Below are 19455 nucleotides of genomic sequence, written 5' to 3' on the forward strand. Positions count from 1 at the left end.
AGAAAAAGCAAAGCAAACCAAACGTCAAAAAGCATAACTGGTTTATAAAGGAAAGATTTATTTTCAGTTACAAGGTGATTACAAACTCATCTAAAAAAGCAAAGATGACTTAAAAATATCCATATACATTTTATTTATCTAAAAAGCAGGACAGAAACTGCAAAATACAAACATTTACCATATACACAAAGGCTTGGGGTTTCAGGATTAAATTACACTCCAGGATTTTTTTTTTTTTTTTTCCTAATACAAATATTCCGTTTCGGAACACACAAATGTTTTAAAATGCTTTAAAAATATTTTTAAGGTTGTTTTTTTAAAAAAAAAGAAAAGTTCAGATGACATTTTTAAGGAGGTCACGGTCACCGTCACCTCCTCGCTGTATGTGCTACTCATCACATTACTGTCGGCACAGCTGCTAGGAATTTAAATAGTCATTAAAACAAAAATACATCACTGTTTTTAGCCAAATACATCAAACATGATTGACCACCTTTTATAACGCAAAGTCCCTGGCAACATTATAAGGTAACAATCACAACATTACACTGGAGAAAAACAACACCCTATTGAACAATGAGCACTTCAGAGCAGGACCGGGATGCTGCGCTGCTGAGGGCCCATGGCTGGGAGCAATGGGATGGGAGCAGACGACACATGGTCAACTCGCCCCCTCAGGATATTATTTTCCAGCCTCTCAACATGATTTTGCAGTGTTTATATCAAGGAAAAATAAAAAAAAAATCAAATCTTTTTAACATCTCAACTGCAGAAAGCAGATAGAAAAAAACATGTGTGTCATGCTCATCTGTACTACGCTACAGGAACGAAGCTTTCCCCACATATGCACGCACACAAAAGCACACATGCACAGCTCCTTAGCCCAACCTTTTAATTTTTTTTTTAAATAATATAATATTTTTCCTCATTATTTCTTCTGCCTTTTTTTTCCCTTTATTTTTTATTTTTATTTATTTTTTCCCCAGGTCTGGCCACATTGCCCTTTGCTGCAAAGGGAGCACAAGCATCCTCCTGATGTGCATCGTGGGGACAAAGCCTCTCAAAAATTACACCCTTAAAAAAAATATATATATATATATTTTTTTTTTTTTTGTTTGTTTGTTTGTTTGTTTTACTACTAAAGCTCAGGGCTGTTCGACTCAATTCTGACACTGTGCTGGTTGTTCCAAATCCATCCACAGCATTGACACCAAAAGGCTGTTTGTGCATTACCAGCAGGACCAGGCTCTTTTCCAGTCACAAGCCCTGTCACTGAAGTTTTCCACCTTCAATGGGATGTGGCCGTGATTTGATTTGTTAATGTTTTTCAAACTGCAAAACGTTAAGTGTCTAAAGCTTTTTCTGCTCATTTTGGGATACAGGTGAAATCACCAATTCACACTATTAGAAAAACACACAGAAAAACATATTTTTTTCCTCTATTTATTTTTTAATAGAAACAACAACAATTTTTTTTTTTAAATTATTAATCTTTTGTTTCTTAAAGCAGAGCAGCATTGTCCACTCCAGGTTTCTTTTGGGCTGGCAGAGAAGAGCCGTGATCCAGCAGGGGATGCAGGGCCGGAATGGGCAGGTTTTCCAGCTGCTGCTCATTATGCTCAAGTCTTTTTTTAACCCAGCATTCCCATAAATTCAAATTGATGGAATATGGAGCTTTGGGGGGTTGGGGCTTCTCTTTTACTACTTCATGTGTTTCTCTAGTGTCAAGTGTCACGGAATTCGTTCTTTCTTAAGCTTAGCTTTGATTACAAGAACTAAAACAAGCTACTAGAGTCTGACAGTTCCTGACTTTTGCTCATGCAAATATACAAATACACGACTACACGTCAATCCGAACCACAAGGTTTCGGATGCTCATTGTTAGAGAAAACAAGTCCAAGTCCTGACCCACACCCACCCTCCCGTACCCGGAGCCACGTGGCACTTGCGAGTTTTCAAGTCCAACCTTAAGGCTTCCTTGGAGAGGCCTTTTGGTCCGGGATTTTGTCATTGCTTTCCCTCTTCCATCACCCCAAGTCAGGAAAGGCCATTTGGACACCCTGGCACGTTGGCTCTTTGGAGGCAAGTGGTGCCTAAACCTTCGCAATCCTCATCCTAAACAGCTCTGCAAGACTGACACACGGTTTGCAACCTACAAATAGAAGCAATGTCCTCACTTGTGTACGTGCATACGAAGGCAAAAGTTTTAAGCTACTTAAACATAGATTTTTTTTTTTATTATTATTATTTTTTTTTTTTTTTACTGAATGTGAGCAACTTCCATTGAATCTCCTGGAAATTACATCAGGGTCATCTTTTTTCCAAGTGTGCTCAAGCTGCTTAACTAAAACTTGTCCACTCCATTCAATACACAGCTTATTTAACATTTTATATACATTATGCCTCCACACGTGATCCCGCAGCGACCACGAGATGTGGAAACTAATCATCAGTTATTTAAAAAAAACAATGTTCAAATCCTTCTCCCACGGATGGAGTTTTGTCATGGACGCAACAAGTGGGAGCTTTGAACCCAAGAGTGACAAGCATGACCTCAATTAAACTGTGATGCTTCCTTAGCGAAAAAAAAAAAAATAAAGTGGGAGGAGACTTATAAAAGGTCTATTGAATGGAAATGTCCATGTGTCTTCAGATCTACTCGACTTGTCTAACGCTGAGACAAAGAGGAGCCAAGAGCAGCTGCAGTTGAGGAAGGAGGATGTGCACAGGACTGAACACAGATGCTCTCCTGACAGTGACACCAAAGGCTCTGCTGATGGTTGGTGGGGTTTTTTTTGGTGTTAAAGCAACCGTAAGGCTGCACTTGTTTGTTTGTTTGTTTTCCTCCTCTCCCCAAGAACAACAGCGAAAATCAGTTTTGCCGTGGTGCTTCAACAGGGCGACCACCAGCGTTGTTCTCAATGGCAAATACGGCTGCCAGGCTTTTGTATTTTCAGTTACAAACACAAGAACAAATCCATCGTGGACCTGCTATCTCACACTTTGAAGGACTTCTCTAAGCGCGTGGATTTGTTTGGACCAGATGAGAAAGGAAAGCTACGGCTGAGAAGGAAAACGAGAACAACAACAACGACAATAAAAACAGTTCTATTTATGAAACCATACTGTTTAAATACCAAAATACAGACTACTGGTAAAGTCCCTTACAATAGATGCCCATTCGGTGAGATCATAACTAGTGACAGATGAACTGAAAAAGTTTGGAGAATTGAGAAAAACAAGGAACAGGTCAGAAAATCGTGTGGGGTAAATGTTCCCCTTTACAATCGTGCGATCTCAGTTCAGCTGGAAATAATACTGCTGAAAATCTGCCGTTTTCAAGCCCAGAAGAACCCAAGAATACAAAGAGAAATGAAATATGAACAGGTGGGGGGGGTTTGTCTTGTTTTATTCTGGATCTGGTTCTAAAGATCTCATGCCAAAACTGCACCAACTTTTCCAAACCAGTTCCTCTATGACTAGTCATGATATTTTACTATAGAGTTCCTCATTTACATCAAACAAGTAAAAGACGTCACAAGTGTTAAAACGAGTAAATCAAGAAAAAAAAAATCAGTTGTATTTGCAGTCAGAAATAGGTAGAAAACACAGAGTCTTTTAAAAAAATTGTTGTTTAATAAATTTGGCAGAGGATCATATTGAAACACAAGTTGATCACCAAGAAAAGTTCAAAAATCTGATAAAAGTGTTAGGAAAAAACCCCAAAACTGTAAAAATGTGTTATCATTGGAACTCAATCCTTAGATGAACCAAGACAATATATATATATATATATATATATTTTTTTTTTCTTTTTTGAGGGGAAGAAGGGATGGGGGGAACTGTTTTCCAGAAGCAATGATTTCTCAGCCCCCGGTGGCCCAGTGGGTCACCAGGTGACTCCTGGCGGTCACGCAGGCCGGAGACCGTCCCAAGGAGGCCGTTGCATACGCGCGAGACGTTTTCCCTTGGTACATGGAAGCGACTGATTTGAATGGCACAGTATCTCTAGAAACGGGGCTGGGCTCTGGTTCGCGAGTAGTTGTACTTCAAAAGGTGTAGTATTGGCCCTCTGGTTCTCCACACACACACACGCTCTCCACAACGCGGGAGAAGGTCGAACCAACACCCGGCTGACTCGCCAGAGGCAGCTTTGATGGAGCCAAACCATTTGTTTCCCTAACTAAAGCTCGTCTCAGCACGAAGGTGATGTGCAAACTATATCTCCAAAGCACTTGTATGACAATGTATACACGTAAGAAAATAAAAATCAAGCATCAGTGTTCCATCTGCACTCATAGGAGCCATTAATTTGAAGCTCCTAACCTGCTGCTCCCTCCTCCCCCAGGCAAGCGCGCCTGGTTACTGCAGACACCAACTGCAACTCAAAAATGGGGGTCCAAGCCAAAGCCCACTAAGAGACTTATCTCTGATTACATTTCATTGCCTTTGATGCTTAAAGCGTATTAAAAAAAAATTAAAAAGCTGTATGCATGTTTATTTTGGGCACATTTGATGACACCCACTGGCCCACAGAATTCCTGCAGTGACCTCTGGATGGCTCCTGCCACCGGCCCAGCAGGTGTCATTAGATGTTTGCCATCTCCTGCAGTGGAAAAGTTTCATCTCCTAATACAGCGACCAGAAAAAGAAAACAAAACCAGTTCTGCCCTGGCTGGTTTTGTTGCTGCGATTCAGTTATCTGATGTAGAAATGTGGACAAATTCAAACTGGAAAGATTTGGAAAGTTATGGAGGCGGCCACTTTTTCTTTATTTAAAAATTAATTTGGTCCATCTCTAACTTTTAAATCACCCCTTTTCTGTTACGAGAAAACCAACAAGCTTATCAACAAGTGTTAATGCTGCTGCAGCCAGTTAGCCCATGGGTCAAGAAAAAATAAAGTAAAACTACTGTGTAGGAATGTTAAGAACTGGATATGTTCCTGTTGAAATGTCAAACTCTGCCCTGACAAACTAAGCTGACAGTAGAATAAGCAGATACAAACTCTGCTTTTATCAAGCATTTTATCTAAATACCTTTGGATAACCTATCTGTGGTATCATAAGAACAAAAAAAAAACCCTCTCCCCCCAACACAATGCCCACAAGAAATAGGCTGAGTTTCACCAGAGAACCTGTTCCCAGCACAACCTGCTCAAGTTTAATGTTTTGGACAGTCCTCAGGGAGCAACTGCCCATGGCAACACCCGCCTGGCCCACACGAAGCAGAACCCCCATTCCTACACTCCTTGTAGTGGTTTCTCTTCGCTCCCCAGTCTAACCTGGAACGCTACAAAATTCCCTCTGACCAAATACAACACATTTCAGTGTTACATGTTCCCTTTGCTTTAACTTAAAACCCCAAAAGCCCTGTTTCTTCAGCAGATAAAATTCACAAGCCTCATAAATATGTCTGTGCCCTCCACACACCCTAAAACAAAATAAAACTACAATTTAACCCAATGATGGGCAAGGAGACTGGGGGCCCTAGGTCCACTGCTGCTATTTAGGAACATGGGACAAGGGACTGAGTCCTTTTGGCTGCTCCTCCAACAGTAAAGAACCCCAACCCCAATAAATAAACAAAGCAAATCCCGGTTACTGAACTTGGCAAAGCATTTTTGAGATACATGGATGAAAAGCACCTGTTTGCTCAGTGATATTATTATCTTAATGACTATTATTATTAACAACATGTCTGTTATAAACACCAGTTACACCAGGTGTAGGTGAGCGATTTGCTCCTCCCGTCGGGATGACCTGGTTCGCGTTCACCTTTGGGCAGTCAGAGTCCAGAACGAGTTCTTTTATTTTTCTGCCCGAAACCAAAGTCCAATAATTAACAAATGAGCAAGCGAAGAAAATCTGCAGCGCAGGTGCTGCTCTTCCCCTCTCAGCTCCTCAGCACTCGCCCCCGCTGCCTCTCCCAGTTTGCACAATTCGGTGCCACCGCACTAGAATGTGCTTGGCTGCAAAACTCAAGAGTGGGTACTCGAGCTCCCCACTCGTGTGCAGACAGCACGCAATGCGCTTAAGTGAAAATAAGAAAGAAAAAACACAAAAATCTTAAAAAAAAAAGAAGGGAACCACGCCAAAACCTGCAAACGCCTTCCTCTCATCCATGTGATGGGGTCCCGGGGAAGCTGCAGGGCGCTTCACCCCCAACTGCTCTGCCCCCCGGCAAACCCTCCGCTCCAGCCGCCCGCCTGTATCTTTATTCAGGGACTGTGCTAAACTTAACTGTACCCTTCCCCTAAGGTGACCCTGAAGCCTGTCGTTTACCACAAATGAACCAGAGGGTGGAAATACTACACCTTTGGAAATGCTCTTGAAACAGCGTCTTTTTGTTTTCAGTCGTATCTCTCAACAGAGCTCCTTTTGTGTGTTCTGTAGGTTACCCTGCTCCCAACCACACCAGCACCTCTAATTGCTTTCTGAGACTTGAATGTATTGCTGGCAAGACAATCAATTCAAGTGGTAAGGTGTATAATATTTAGAGATAAAGATATATATATTTAAAAAAACCCAATAATAGTAAATTCCTGTAATATGTCTAGTCTGATATGAAAGCTCTCCCCCTACAGAGAGACATCTGCTGTGATTACCTTACAAAATATTAAAAAAAAAACACACACAAAAAATAACTTTCTCTGTGAGAAATAAAAATAAATCCTAGTGCAAATATAAAGCTCTGTAAACCTGGTCCTATGAGAATCTATGGTTAGTAAACGGCAGTTAAAGCAGGTTTATCCTCTCACAGAGAGAGCTCACATCATGGTTTCCACAATGATATGAGTTGGCTTGATCAATCCGCCATTCGGAGTTCCATTGGGGCAGAAGGGAGTGCCGCTCTCCGTTTCTTTGGACCACCGATTCACTTCCTTGGGGGCGGCCACCGCTTTTATCCTCTGGAAGGAAATAAGAAAACAAAGGTGAGAAGAGCAAGCGGCGCCCCCCGCATCTCCACGTGCAGGACGTGGCAAGCCAAGGATGGGGCTGGTGGCCACCAGGGACACGCGTGCACCGCGCGGCTCTGTGAGGACACGGGGACCCGGGCTGTGGAGCACAGTGTTCGACTTCTGCTCAGCTGCAGAGCCCGACCCGACGTGGACAAGGCGGACACGAGAGGGCACCCACGGCATCATCCAGCGTCCTGCACGTGGGGCTTTCGGCGCCACAGCTGCTGCTCAAATTATGCACGTCCTCCTTCCCCATTTAGAAACAGCTCTGCCTTTTCGCCCAGCCGCTCGTTGCCAAGTGGCAACTGCTCTCCTACATCTCCGTTCACAAAGGAAGAACTAAATGGCATCTGACCAGTGTTTACTCTTTTTCCTTCCCTAACATGGTCTTTGTGGAGTGTTTTGGCTACTTTTAGACTTCTCTCTCAATAGATGCTGACAATGTAGGCAGGAAAATTAACACTAATGAAAGTGCTCTGGCCACAGCTGAAAAAGACCATTAACACTTGGAGAAAAACAAACGCAAGAATTTGTTCTCTGGGAAATGTTCTTTTTTTATTCCATTCTCTCTTTTTTCCTAACCCAAAGCGTCCCACTTTCTCCTCCAAGAACACCCCGGGCTGCACTGAAGATCATCTCATTAGGCAAAAACAAAACTAATCTGAAACCTTAGGAGAGAACTGCTGGTTCATGCTTGCGGAGCCTCTCAAAACTTTTCACTGGAAGGAAAACAAACCAGGGGAACCTGCACTGAACTGCGAAGGGCAAGAGACAGCCTGCAAAACCAGAGAGAATCTGCGCTGTCTGAATCCAGCCCAAACGTTTCCAAAGATCAGAGCAATCTCAGTTCAGTGTTTTGACTAATTAGGAATTAAAAACAAAATAAAAAAGAAAAAAAAGCTCAAAAGTGAAGCCCATTGGCAAGAAGGTTTGACTCTTTTCCAGTTCCCCAGAGCAAAGGCCATGCCTGAGAGTCCCACAGTGCACAGGTGCATCTGAATCTCCCTGAAATTCAATGAGCTCTTAGACGGTCGTGTTTGACCCAAGTTCTCTCTCTCCCTCCTGTTTTCTCAGTGATTGTTAGGATGGTGCTTCCCCTGTCCCCCTCTTCCTTGGAGAAGAGAGATCTGGCACTTGGAAGCACCCCGGTCCTTAAGTGCTTGTCTACACATGGAGGCAGCGACCTGCCACGCTAGAAACTGTAGAAGTAAAATCACCTGGTGTTTGTCTGAGGACAGAAGGCTTCATGTTTGTTCAGTTTCTACTGTTTGCCCAAGGGACAGGTGACCTTTAACAGTCTTATTTGCATTCGCTGCAGGAGAGGCACCCAACTTTGCCCTACCTGGGCAAGGTGGCAGTTTTCCAAGCACTGTGCTTATTTTGTATAAAACAAAGCAAGTTAAAGCTTCCTTTCTCCTCTGGACAGAAAACCGGTTGCTCTTACCTCAATGAGCGACCCATCTGACTGTACGATGCGGATGACCATCACCATAGGGATGCAGATCATGGAGGAAAGGGCAAGAACCCAGCCCAGGCCGATTGCCCAGTCTGGGTACGTGTAGACCTTGTTGTAGGTCAGTGGTTTGTATTTGGCCAAAGAAAAGATAAAGCACCCCTGTGGATGAGAAAGGAAAACCAAGTGAGGCTCAAAAATGCTGAAAGCAGTATGGCTCTGGTGCTATCGCTGGCCCTAAGGAAGAGAGGCAGTGAAAGATGGAGCTGATGGATACCATGTGTATTTTAAAAAATTTGGGGCACTATTCTTAGATTTAAATAATTGAAAGAGCATCAGCTTATAGGTAAACTGTTGCTTGACAATAGGGCGTTAAGCAATGGTGCTGAACAGCTGTAGCACTGCCTGTTCTTCTTCAGGGCACAAATATTTGCTGTACATTGCAGGGAGCTTACCGGGATGTTCTCCGCCAGGCAATGAAGCACTTCAAGCTGAGTGTCTGCCTCAGACTGCACAACTCTTCTGGTTAAAATGGCCTAGCAGTTCACTTAAAGTAGGGACTGCTCTTTGGAGAGTGAGTTTTCTGTGTCACGAATGTAGTACTTTACCAATCCTAAGAAAAACCCACTCAAATGTAGCCAACTGCAATTTGCGCGGCAGAGAGCTGTCCCGCTACCAGCTAACATCTGAGAAGATGATGTCTTTGAGGGGCATGTTCAAGCCCCCAGCAGCTCTCCGCAAACTGGCCTCTGAATGCAACAGTCTTCACTTGAGGAGAAGCAGCGAGAGGTGGCTCAGAGCTGCTGTGTGAAGACTGGAAACAGCACAGGTCACTACTCACCACGCAGAGAACTGGTGTGATCACAATCCAGCTCCATTTCATCCAGGGACCAGGTCTGTATCCAATCATATCCTCAATGGCATCATAAATATTATCAGCGCCTGCAACAGAGAGTGAGAGCATTCATCAGAATTGAATGTATAAGCTGCAGGTTACAGCCGCCTTCCCGTTCTCCCCAAGTGGTATTTAAAGGGAAGATGAGGGTGTCAGACCCATTCCTCAAGTGCTTCCCTTGGGTGTGAAGTTCAAGGTGATTTTCTCCTTGAGAAGCTCGAAGGTTGGGGGGCTCTCTCATCCCACACACCCCTCATTATCCGGATGCAGGAGTGTGATGCTGATCCCTCCCAATCCCGTCATGCACCCAACGGTCCACCCTGCTTCTACAGAGATTTGATAGATGCAGAATGAAGGCCTTGTGTGTTTTGCTTTCTTAAGGAGATGGAGTACATGAAAAATCAGGGAAATGACCAGCTCTGAGCAGCAAACATCTGATCCGTCCTGAGCTGCCGTCTCAGGCAGATACAGAGGCCACTGTCAGACCTCAGCACTCAGCATCGCCCGAACAAAATGGGACAGAATACACTTTTCTGTCGGCTTTTTGTATTTCCCATTTGGTTGGCAGCTTTGAGAAGGAATTCTCTGAGAGACAAACAGAAATTTTCACGGCTGGCCAGACTTTCAACTCTTATCTGTAAGCATAGCAAACGTAAACGCCTAATTGTGTCTTTATTAATTGGCAATGGAAAAATACTCATTTTTGTGTGGAAAAACACTGGAGGTTGGCTTCATCCCAGCTGCAATTTTGTCTCCAAGAGGTCAGTGCAAATTTATATGAATGGCATGTGTCTGTTGCTGGGAAGAAGATGCTGGGGTGGCTGAAGATGAAAGGTTTGGCTCGCAAAATTGTCACTGACTCATCAAAAGGTATCAGATGAAAAGATTCTCACTCACCATAAACCCAGGCTACAGCAATACATTCAAAGAATGCAACCCACAAAAGGCATACACCACTAGCTGCATAGTAGTCAAAGAGTTGAAAAACATACATGCCACCCTGTAAAAGAGAGACACAACGGATTAGGATCCAACAGGGAAAAAATAAGTACTTCAGGCTCAGGTCCCAGTCATGTTTATCAACATATCTTAATGATTACAGTCTAACAAGAAGAAATATCAAGCACTTAGGTAAGGTAAATATTTGGCATTACCTTCCCCCAGGAATATGCGTGTTTACTACAGGAAGCATTCCAAACAAGACAACGATTAAACAAAATTAAGCCACTTAGTCTAAGCTACTGAGACACTTAAATCTTTCCTTCTTAAAAGTATTTTAGGATGGGCATTTATAGAAACAAATGATGTAAAGAAATAATAAGTCACCTCCTAACATTAATGTCTCCAAAATACTAAAAATGGAAGCCAGTTCCTCAGGAAGGTCTTTGTTTATGAATCGAGTGGAAGGACTTTATGAGAATAGTTCATTATTTCATTCTAATTCTATGCTACAATGTTGGAATCTTTGCTCTCGCTACACTGACCAACATATACCTGCACTTTTACTTGAAAAACTGTGTTTATTAGGCACCTCTGTTGCAGGTGCTATTTTAATTTGCACCATCATGCTCTTCCAGTTGTTTTTGAAACCTGGCTTGGATTTTATTTTGGAGATAAATATCACAACAGTGCAGCCACTGGAACATATTCCCGTCTTGTTTATACAAGAATAAATCCAGGGGTATTTAATCGATTCAAATCTGTGTAACTAAGATAAAAATCTCTTTCCCTGCATGCACTGGATGGATTCTTAATCTGCTCTGCCGAAGGTTCCCGATGTGTTTCATCATTTGGAGACAGATGTTAATATTCATACTCCTGTTGATGAGTACTTGAGATCAGATTGAATTTAATGAGATCTCATTTCTCTGTTCCTCTGACAGAAAAGGGGGGCAACATAGAGCTCCCTTTCAAAATCCTTTCAGATCTAGGGATGAAAGGTACTCTGTAGATTTAAAGAGCAGCGCTTCTCTGAGCGGATGATTCTGTGCAGGCAAAATTCGCCTAAAAACTGGCTAAAAAAGAAGGCAAATTCCAGCACCAGTGCTACTCACCTCAGTCACCATAGTTAGTCCCAGAAGATAGCTAAGGAAACATACTATAGCGATGAAGATTTCCCGTCGGTAACCCTTCCTTAGGAAGGATGGGTGCAGATCAACTAATGACGTGATCTGTCCTTCAACTTCAACAAACTAGAGGGAAAAAAGAAAAACAACAATAAAGAAATGTGAGTTGAAAATCATGCGTTGTGTGTTTTATCCAGGCTCGTGCTTGAAAGAACGCTCCACAGGAACACCCGAAATGTGCTCAGCGGCAAAATGCTGCTCTGGATAAGTAAATTCCTTTGCCGTTCCTTTGGAACCCGGAGGATGAAGCGCGGGGGCTGTTTTCAGGTTGGAACAAGCTTTCGGAATTGCTGTTCATTTCCTAGCGGCCTTAGGAACTACCAAAGGGGCTCTGGAAATGTAAGCTGCAAGAATGATGGAACTTAATTCGATGACAGGAAGGTACTTATGCGGGGTTTATGTTGTAGCTGTTCCAGATGAATACAAGATGTACGCCAGAAAAGAGGCAGAGAGGAATCACTCAAAAAAAGCCTCAGCTAAGAAAGTACCTCCCAGGCTCTTTCTGGTGTGTCAGAAAACCTCACAGTACTAGTTGGGTCAATTCCACAGTTGGATAAAACTCTCCTCCTGGGTTCGCTAGTGCAAATCCAGCTGAGGGAAAGCAAACTTTGATGGGAAATAGCAGCAATTCTTGACTGAACTTGTCTGTTCTGAACCTGTGAGCAGATTAGCTCTGACTGAGGCTCTGGGGACCTGTGCTGCAATAATGGTGCTGTTGACACAGTCCCCACACGAAGATTTTATAAACTATTTGCATGTCTAAACCAAAAATGAAGCTCTGAATAGATGAGCTAAAAATCTTTCTTTATCTAGCTTCCGGATAACTGTATTTGTACTAACTTTCCACTGGAAAACTACATGTAAGGTGTGTAACTTGAATAACCAAATAACCCAAACTGGATTTGAACAAAAGTTTAAAGTTAATCAGAAACCAGATGGAGAAAAGCAACCACTGAGCTGTGCCCAAGCAAATCTGAAGACGGGATCATTCAGCTGAGCTGCACTTCCAGCCCAGCAAGGTACAAAAGCACCAAGTTCACTGAAGACATGAGGATACCATGGAGAACCAAGGCTGCCTCTGTGGAAATGACCTTCACTTCAAGTGGATACATTATCCTATAACTAATGAGTTATCACGGAGAGTCTATGAAGTAGCATTATTTCAAGAAAAGCTACCTTTTCCTACCCAGTATCTATATCGCTCTTACAGTGCCCAAAAGTGCCCTGTAACAACTCCACCTTCTTTGACCGTGAGCTGAAGTTTCATTTTGGAAATACAGCCCCTCCTGCAAACCCTCCACCTGATTTTGTTGCCCCTGACTTGTTACTTCGACTTCCGCAAAACTGGTTTTCTTTTTAAATGCAACCCCTTCCTTTGGGCTGATCTGATCTCAAACTGCTCCAGCATTCCAGAAACCTGCCTGACTGCCCTCCAAAATAACTGAGGGGTGGAGGAGAGAAATTAAGCGCTCCAATTAGTTTTAATCATTCTACGCAGTGAGGAGCTTTATAAAATTACTAGACAGCTTCCAATTTGCATAAGCACAGGGTTGTTGAACCACGGCATTGGGCGCTTTCACATTTACTTTGGAATGATTGAAAGTTGCTCGCTGGAGTTCAAAGATTAAGCCGTAAAGAGCAATTTAGGGCAAATTGAATATCAAAAATGTAAGAGATTAAGTACACAACAAATGGGTAAAAATCCATTCAGAGATCTCTCCTCATATGAGAGAGCGTTTAGGCTAAGTGAACATTTAATCCTTAACAACTGGGTTTTTATACTCTTGGTGACTCTCCATTTGAGTGCAGAAAGCTGAAAACTTCAGCAATTTTGAATGTGTAGTTACTGCATAATCCCTGGTCACTCATGTTTCCTTTCAAGTGGACTATCTAGAAATGATTTACAAGTTCCTTGGCAGTATTCAGCCCAACATTCCTATAAGTAACCACTGGGAAAAATAACCTAACTTCTTGGACTGAACTTTCTAGTTTTTCCATGCTCACTAATTAAGAGCACTGTGTGCTATAAAATTAGTACAGCTGGAACCCGAGACGCTTTCTGGCCTGTTTGGAGGAAATGAATGTGCAGTGGTGAAGTGAAAACCAACAGAACCTCAGGCTGCTCAGCTGCTGCGAGACTAAGGCCACTGAAAAAGGCTGTGGCTTTGTCCTCTGACTGTTCATGGAGCCGCCCTGGATACACGGTACAAAACATTTTGTGCTTTTTGTGCCTCAAAATGGCTTTGATTTTCTTTTTTGACACTTGGCAACTATGAAAGCTTGTACTCCTAATAGTTATTAATTCTTACAGAGTGTTTTAATGATGGGGTAGACACACTGCAGGTTACTGCAATGGCACCAAAGTCCACTGTGGAACAGATTGCTGTAGTCTTTTATGATTTTAAAATGATTAAGCTCTTTTCTGAAGTAGGAAAACACTACATCATGACCAAAACGGTAGTATTTTGGGCCAGACTGGGACCCATATTTAGGTTAGGTTGTACTACCTTGGTCTTGTGGACTCCATTAACTCCTGATGACAAAGACTTATGGAGCAATAACATACTATCAGTCAAGAAATCCAACAAATTGCAGCCCCTGTACTAAAAAGCAGCCCAGGCGAATTCCTCTTAAGCAGCATTAGAGGTACTTTCCTCTTAACTCATGCCCATAAAACCAGCTTTTCTCAGCAGTGCTGAGACAACAAGCCCCATCTCTCACCCACAATACTAACCTGGCTATCCAGTCCAAGCAACAGAAGCATAATAAAAAAAAGGATTGCCCAAAAGGTGGGCAGCGGCATCATGGACACAGCTTTTGGGTAGGCAATGAAGGCCAGGCCTGGACCTAGAGAAAGAGAAAATAGGAAAGGGGGAAGGGAAGAGAAATAGTAAGTACCAGCTCTTTGACACAGGTAGCCACCCTCAAATGCAGGAATGCCTGGTTCCGTTCAGATAAATCCAAACGCGGCTGGAAATACCAGAAGTGAAACAGTTTGGCTCTTTTATCTGAAATCGAAGCACGCATGACTACAGCAGAAACCACAGGCAAACCCCCAAGGCCATTGCTAACAGATCACCAGTTTTAACATCTGTCTCAAACATGCCAATAATGGAGGTGATCCTACACCTGCCCCGCGCAGACACGGGGCAGGGCTGGGGGCAGGGGAGGAGGAGTGACCCGGGGGAATGGCAGGATCCCACCGCTAGCCCACATGGCCACCATGAAGATGATGATGATGAAACTCTTTTGCATGCAGGGAAGGGGCTCTGCTCCAAACGCTCCCTGGGATCTTGGCTAAATACAACCACTGCCTCCCTCTGTATGCAACCTCCGAACCCAGCACGGCTCTTCTAAAGCGGGGTTTGCACTCCGGGAGTTTGCTCCTTCGCTTCTGCAAACCCTCCCTGCTGCACTGAGGTGATCAGGCTACTCCTACTTATAATAGCTGTGGTCCCTAAAAAAAAATGCTGGTGTGTAAAATCACTTTGTGTAAAATGGCTTTCCCGTGCCGTCACATCATCTGCCCCTATCCAGCCAGCCTCGGCAGACCTGCCACCGTGACACTGATACGACCAACATCAGCGCCAAGTGATGGATACAAACAGGCTGGGAGCAGCGGGGCTGGGACTGAGTGTCCAGCTTCTCCGGTCTGGAAAGCCAAGTCTTGTATGCGAGGGCTCATCACTAGACTGGGTCTTATCTGCAGCATGGACCAAGATGGCATCTCCCTGGTACCCACACCCCGACACAGGGGCAGAGCCCTCGCACGCTCATCTGGAGCCGGGAGGTACCAGCTATCGCTCATCAGAGCTTCTGTCGAGAGAAAAAGATCCTTTTCTGAGCGGGACACGGGAACACTGGCAACCCAGCATGGACAGCAAGCTCTCAAAGTGGTTGCAGAAATTTGGTGAAGCCGCCAAAAAGTTCTGAGGGCAGATTGAAATTCAGATTAAACCTGGGAATGCTTGGCTCATCCGCTTGTTTTAAGTAGCCTCAAAAAAAACAGGACTTTCAAGTGGATTCAAGTAATTTTCAATAGGAAAAAGAACTTTTTTTAAACTGCTGCAGTGTGGGGACAGAAATCTTATCTCTCATCTGGACAGAAAAATCTGGAACTATGCTCTTCCTACCTCCTGCTTTTCCTTTCCAACAAGAAAGATGGAAAAAGAAACAAGAGAAAGAGGGAAAAAAAAGATGACTTTTTTTCCAAACTAAAGAAAACTTTAGGTCACTGAAAATACTTGAGCAGAAATAAATACAAATTAGCCAACAATCGAGCAACTAATTTTATTTAAAATGAAACATAACTAAAATTTTATATGACAGAAGATACCAAAAAAATAGTGAATGTCTCAAATTTGGGGGGGGCTTTGCTTTTTGCCTCCTGACTCTGTGGATGCAGTAGATCCTTCCTAAGGAAGAACCGCTACCAATGGTATTTGCAGCTGATCTGTGCAACAGATGAGACAGATGTAAAACTGCTCTCCTCAAAACCTGCTGCAATTCTGTACGCTTTGGCCAGTGACACTGTCCTTGCACTGTGACACAGCCTTGTGCCCTTAGCCCTGCGCTAGCTTTGATTGTCCTTTGAAACAAAGTGTTGAAATATAAAGAGTAGAAAAGCCCGTGTGAAAGAAAATGTTCCTGGCATCCCCTCGACTGAACGTAAATAATCTAAAAATTGTATTTAAGGTGAAACGCTGTTGCTCTGAAGGGTGTTTTGCAAAAGTGAAGGACTTGTGGCTGCTATTAAGAGCTAATTAAGGTTGCCACAATCCCGGCCCACTCGCTGGCCGTTTGCCGGCAAAGCCTGCGGCCTGGCTGGAGAGCAGAGAGCGGGCCGGCATTAGGAAACACAAGGCGCTATAGTCAGGCCCGCTTCATTGGAAATTGTTTGCAAATGGGATTAAAATAAATAAATAAATAAATAAATAAATAAAGGCAAATCTTGTGCTGTTTTAACGCTGCTACAAATTGCACTGGCAGTCAAGTATTTCATCCAGCCAGAGACACAGCACAGATTGGGCAGGACTCACTATGGCTTTGTGGAGACTCTGCTGCTTTCCTCGCTCCCTTTAAAAGTATTTCTGAAAAAAAAAATAATCTAGGGGCTGTTTATTAAAAATCCTGGAAGCCACAGGGGTCTAATTTAACTGTCGTGTAAACCCTTTAGAGACGGTGAAGGGCCAGCAGAAGCCACCGCTCACTGACAAGCGTGTCCTGGGCACATTGCGCTGAGGCTGAATTTGGCACAGGAAAAAAGATGTGGCCATGAGGTTCTGATGTCAGCAAATTTGTTGATGTTCCTCTGGCTTGCAAGAGGGTAAACAAGGAAACAGGAGGGATTTAACTCACTGGGACGAGACGGGGGGAGCAGGAGGTCTTGGCCCCGTGGACAATGTCCTTTCCCCGGTGCCACGGCCAAGTGGCAGTGACTCTGCTCACCTTTCCCGACCCAGGGGAGCCGTTCTGACCTGCCAGCATAAGAAACCAAAAAAGGCAAGGCCAAAAAAAAGAGGCTCGAGCTCCTGCTGAATGTCTCTGCACTGAGAAGTCAGCAGCGACAGCTTCCCCCATGGCCACACATGGGTCCTGGGACACTCATCCCACGGGGACCAAATGGTCTCTGGTGGCTCTGCACTCAATCTCTGCTGAGAAAGGCAGCGAGGAAACCCATGGGGAGTGGTTCGGATAATTTGGGTAATGTTTACTGCCATGCAAAAATATCCCTTAGGACAGGCGGTGATGACGGGCAACCCACTGAACAGTGAGATGGTTGAAGTCTCTGGCTATTAGCAACTGGGGCTGAATTTAAATAAAGTAGAAAACCTGAAGGAATCAACAGCAAAATATGCAAGACACTGAAAACTGAGTTTGGAAGCTAATCAGCGCCCTTCTTGTCCCTATAGCAAGATAAAAAAATCCCTCCTTTAAAAAAATGCTTTTTGAGCTGTTTGATGAAAAAATGCTATGTAGACACTAAGTTTGTTAGTTAATTTGCATTTTAAAATTACTTAAAATCCAACGTGACTAGAAAATGGTTTAATTCTAAAAATGTAAAGCAACAGGGATATAGCTGCCTGTTTCACACAGATTTAATAATAAAAATTAGAATAAATGTTGACCAGATAAAAACCTCATGTGGAAATACTTAAAAATGCTACTCTTGGAATTGATCCACCTACATATTAAAAAAAAGGGGCTATTTATGATTCATTCAATAGGATTATTCCCTTGCTTCCTGTTTTCAAGCAAAGCAATCAACCTCTGATCAAAATAAGCATTCTGGCCAAGACTGTTAACTAATTACACTTGCGAGAGGTGTGCCATTTGCAGCCACCCAAGAATCCAGCGGTGCCACCAATGCCATTAGTTTGTCATTAGCCCTTGTGAAGTGAGATATTTTTCTTAAAGACTTAATTCCAGAGCCATGTGATCAGAAGACTTATTGACTTTTGCATTTCAATAGCCTGTTTGCAGAGGAAAGCAGAGGAAAGCTGTCAAATACTATGTGGGTGAATTAAAATTGCTCAGAAAGAAAAAAAAATCAGAAGGAAATGACAAAAGTGCAGTCAGGTGACATTGTTATTACTTGAATCTGATTAGCTTTAAGCCTCTTGGCGGTTGAGGCCTGACTCATTATTTTTGAACGGTAATTCCCATCTAATCGGTTCTACATGAGAACACATGGTTATACCTGCCCTCACGGACAAGACATGCACGGGGCAAAAAATGTCTTCTGTTTTGTCTGAGAAACATTCACCTGCTCTGAGGGTTCAGCCTCCTTCAGCTGCAAGTGTGCAGCTGGACGTTAATGGGAAGAACGTTTCTGAACCAAGGGAGGAATCTAAGTGTGCAGCCAGTTTCAAAACGGGCTTCTCGTGGGCCTGACAACCTCACCCTGAAGCTACAGACGGCACATACAGGATTGCAACAGCTGGAGTTCACGTGGATGAAATGGTCCACAGAACCAAGGAGATGGAGTTCTCCAACTTCTCTTGGATTTCAGGGAGATTTGGGAATGTCTGCGTGTATGTCCCTGCAAAAGGCCAAGGTAACGCTCCCACTGCAGCTCTCCGCTGTGAGCAAGCAAAACTAAGGTATGAAAATATACATAAACACTGGCTATTTGCATGAAAATAAAGGTAGTCTGAAAAGAAGGATGGAATAAATTGTTGAATCAATGACCCTAGATAATGGAGTGGTTACTGTAACTCTAATCTCAACTCTAATGGATTAGCACATTCTAGGAAATGTGTTTGCTGCCCTGTTAATCAAGACAGAGTAAACAATACAACCCCGGCTAACCCTCACTGCTCTACGTGAAAGCCCAAATCAACAATGTGCTTATTTTTCCGGAGATTATGGGAAACCTTGTCCTGTTTTTATTGCTTAGATGTTAGCTGATTGAGTCTGCAGAACTTTGCTCACACGCTGGGCGGCAGTGCCCACCACCACTGCCACAAATACCATCGTACCTGACTCTGCCACATCAGCAATGTTCACCCCTTGCTCTTGTGCCATGAAGCCCAGGACGGAAAAAATTGCGAAGCCAGACACAAAACTGGTACCACTGTTCAGGCATCCCAGCAGCAAACAGTCCCTAAGTCACACATATGTCATGGAGCAAGTTAATTAAAAAAAAATTAACCCATTGTCCCTACTTTATTTACATCATTTAGCTAAAACACTAAACCCCCTTGGATGGAAACTTGCCTATAGCAGTTGTATTTGTATTTGTTGTAGCTCCCCAGGGAAGTCATTGCTCCTAAGCAGATTGCATATGAGAAGAAGATTTGTGTCCCTGCATCTATCCAGACCTGAAGGGAAAGACAGAAAGACTGTTATTACTGGCACTGTTGCATTGCAACACTCGACACAAACACACAGTTCAAACTATGCAAAAATCAACACAATAATTGCTTCCATTGGGGGTAATAGCTAAAGGGTTGGGGAGAGAGGGAAAGAGAACATCACATTTGCAAGTTTGGCTTTTATAGGAAAAGAAAACTGTTAGC

At 43.4% G+C, this 19455-nt stretch overlaps 1 protein-coding gene across 16 annotated transcripts in view; it reads right to left on the bottom strand.

Annotated features, from left to right (window-relative positions):
• Nucleotides 1-38: 38 nt before the first annotated feature.
• The window catches only part of SLC6A6 (solute carrier family 6 member 6), a 116219-nt gene continuing 96802 nt past the window's right edge, over nt 39-19455 (bottom strand). For 14 of the 16 annotated variants that reach the window (XM_082060254.1, XM_082060250.1, XM_082060245.1 and 11 more), the window contains 9 exons: nt 19154-19257; nt 18916-19040; nt 14169-14281; nt 11363-11500; nt 10206-10308; nt 9255-9355; nt 8405-8575; nt 6773-6909; nt 39-3063 (listed from right to left, as the gene is read on the bottom strand). In XM_082060254.1, the coding sequence (XP_081916380.1) occupies nt 2997-3063; nt 6773-6909; nt 8405-8575; nt 9255-9355; nt 10206-10308; nt 11363-11500; nt 14169-14281; nt 18916-19040; nt 19154-19257 (1059 nt within the window). In that variant the 3' untranslated portion in view covers nt 39-2996. Of the gene's footprint in view, nt 6910-8404; nt 8576-9254; nt 9356-10205; nt 10309-11362; nt 11501-14168; nt 14282-18915; nt 19041-19153; nt 19258-19455 lie in introns of all 16 variants that reach the window. The other 2 variants (XM_082060256.1, XM_082060249.1) reach the window with 2 other exon arrangements.

This window comes from Streptopelia decaocto (genome assembly GCF_964273445.1).
Source record: "Streptopelia decaocto genome assembly, chromosome: 8".
Taxonomy (NCBI): domain Eukaryota; kingdom Metazoa; phylum Chordata; class Aves; order Columbiformes; family Columbidae; genus Streptopelia; species Streptopelia decaocto.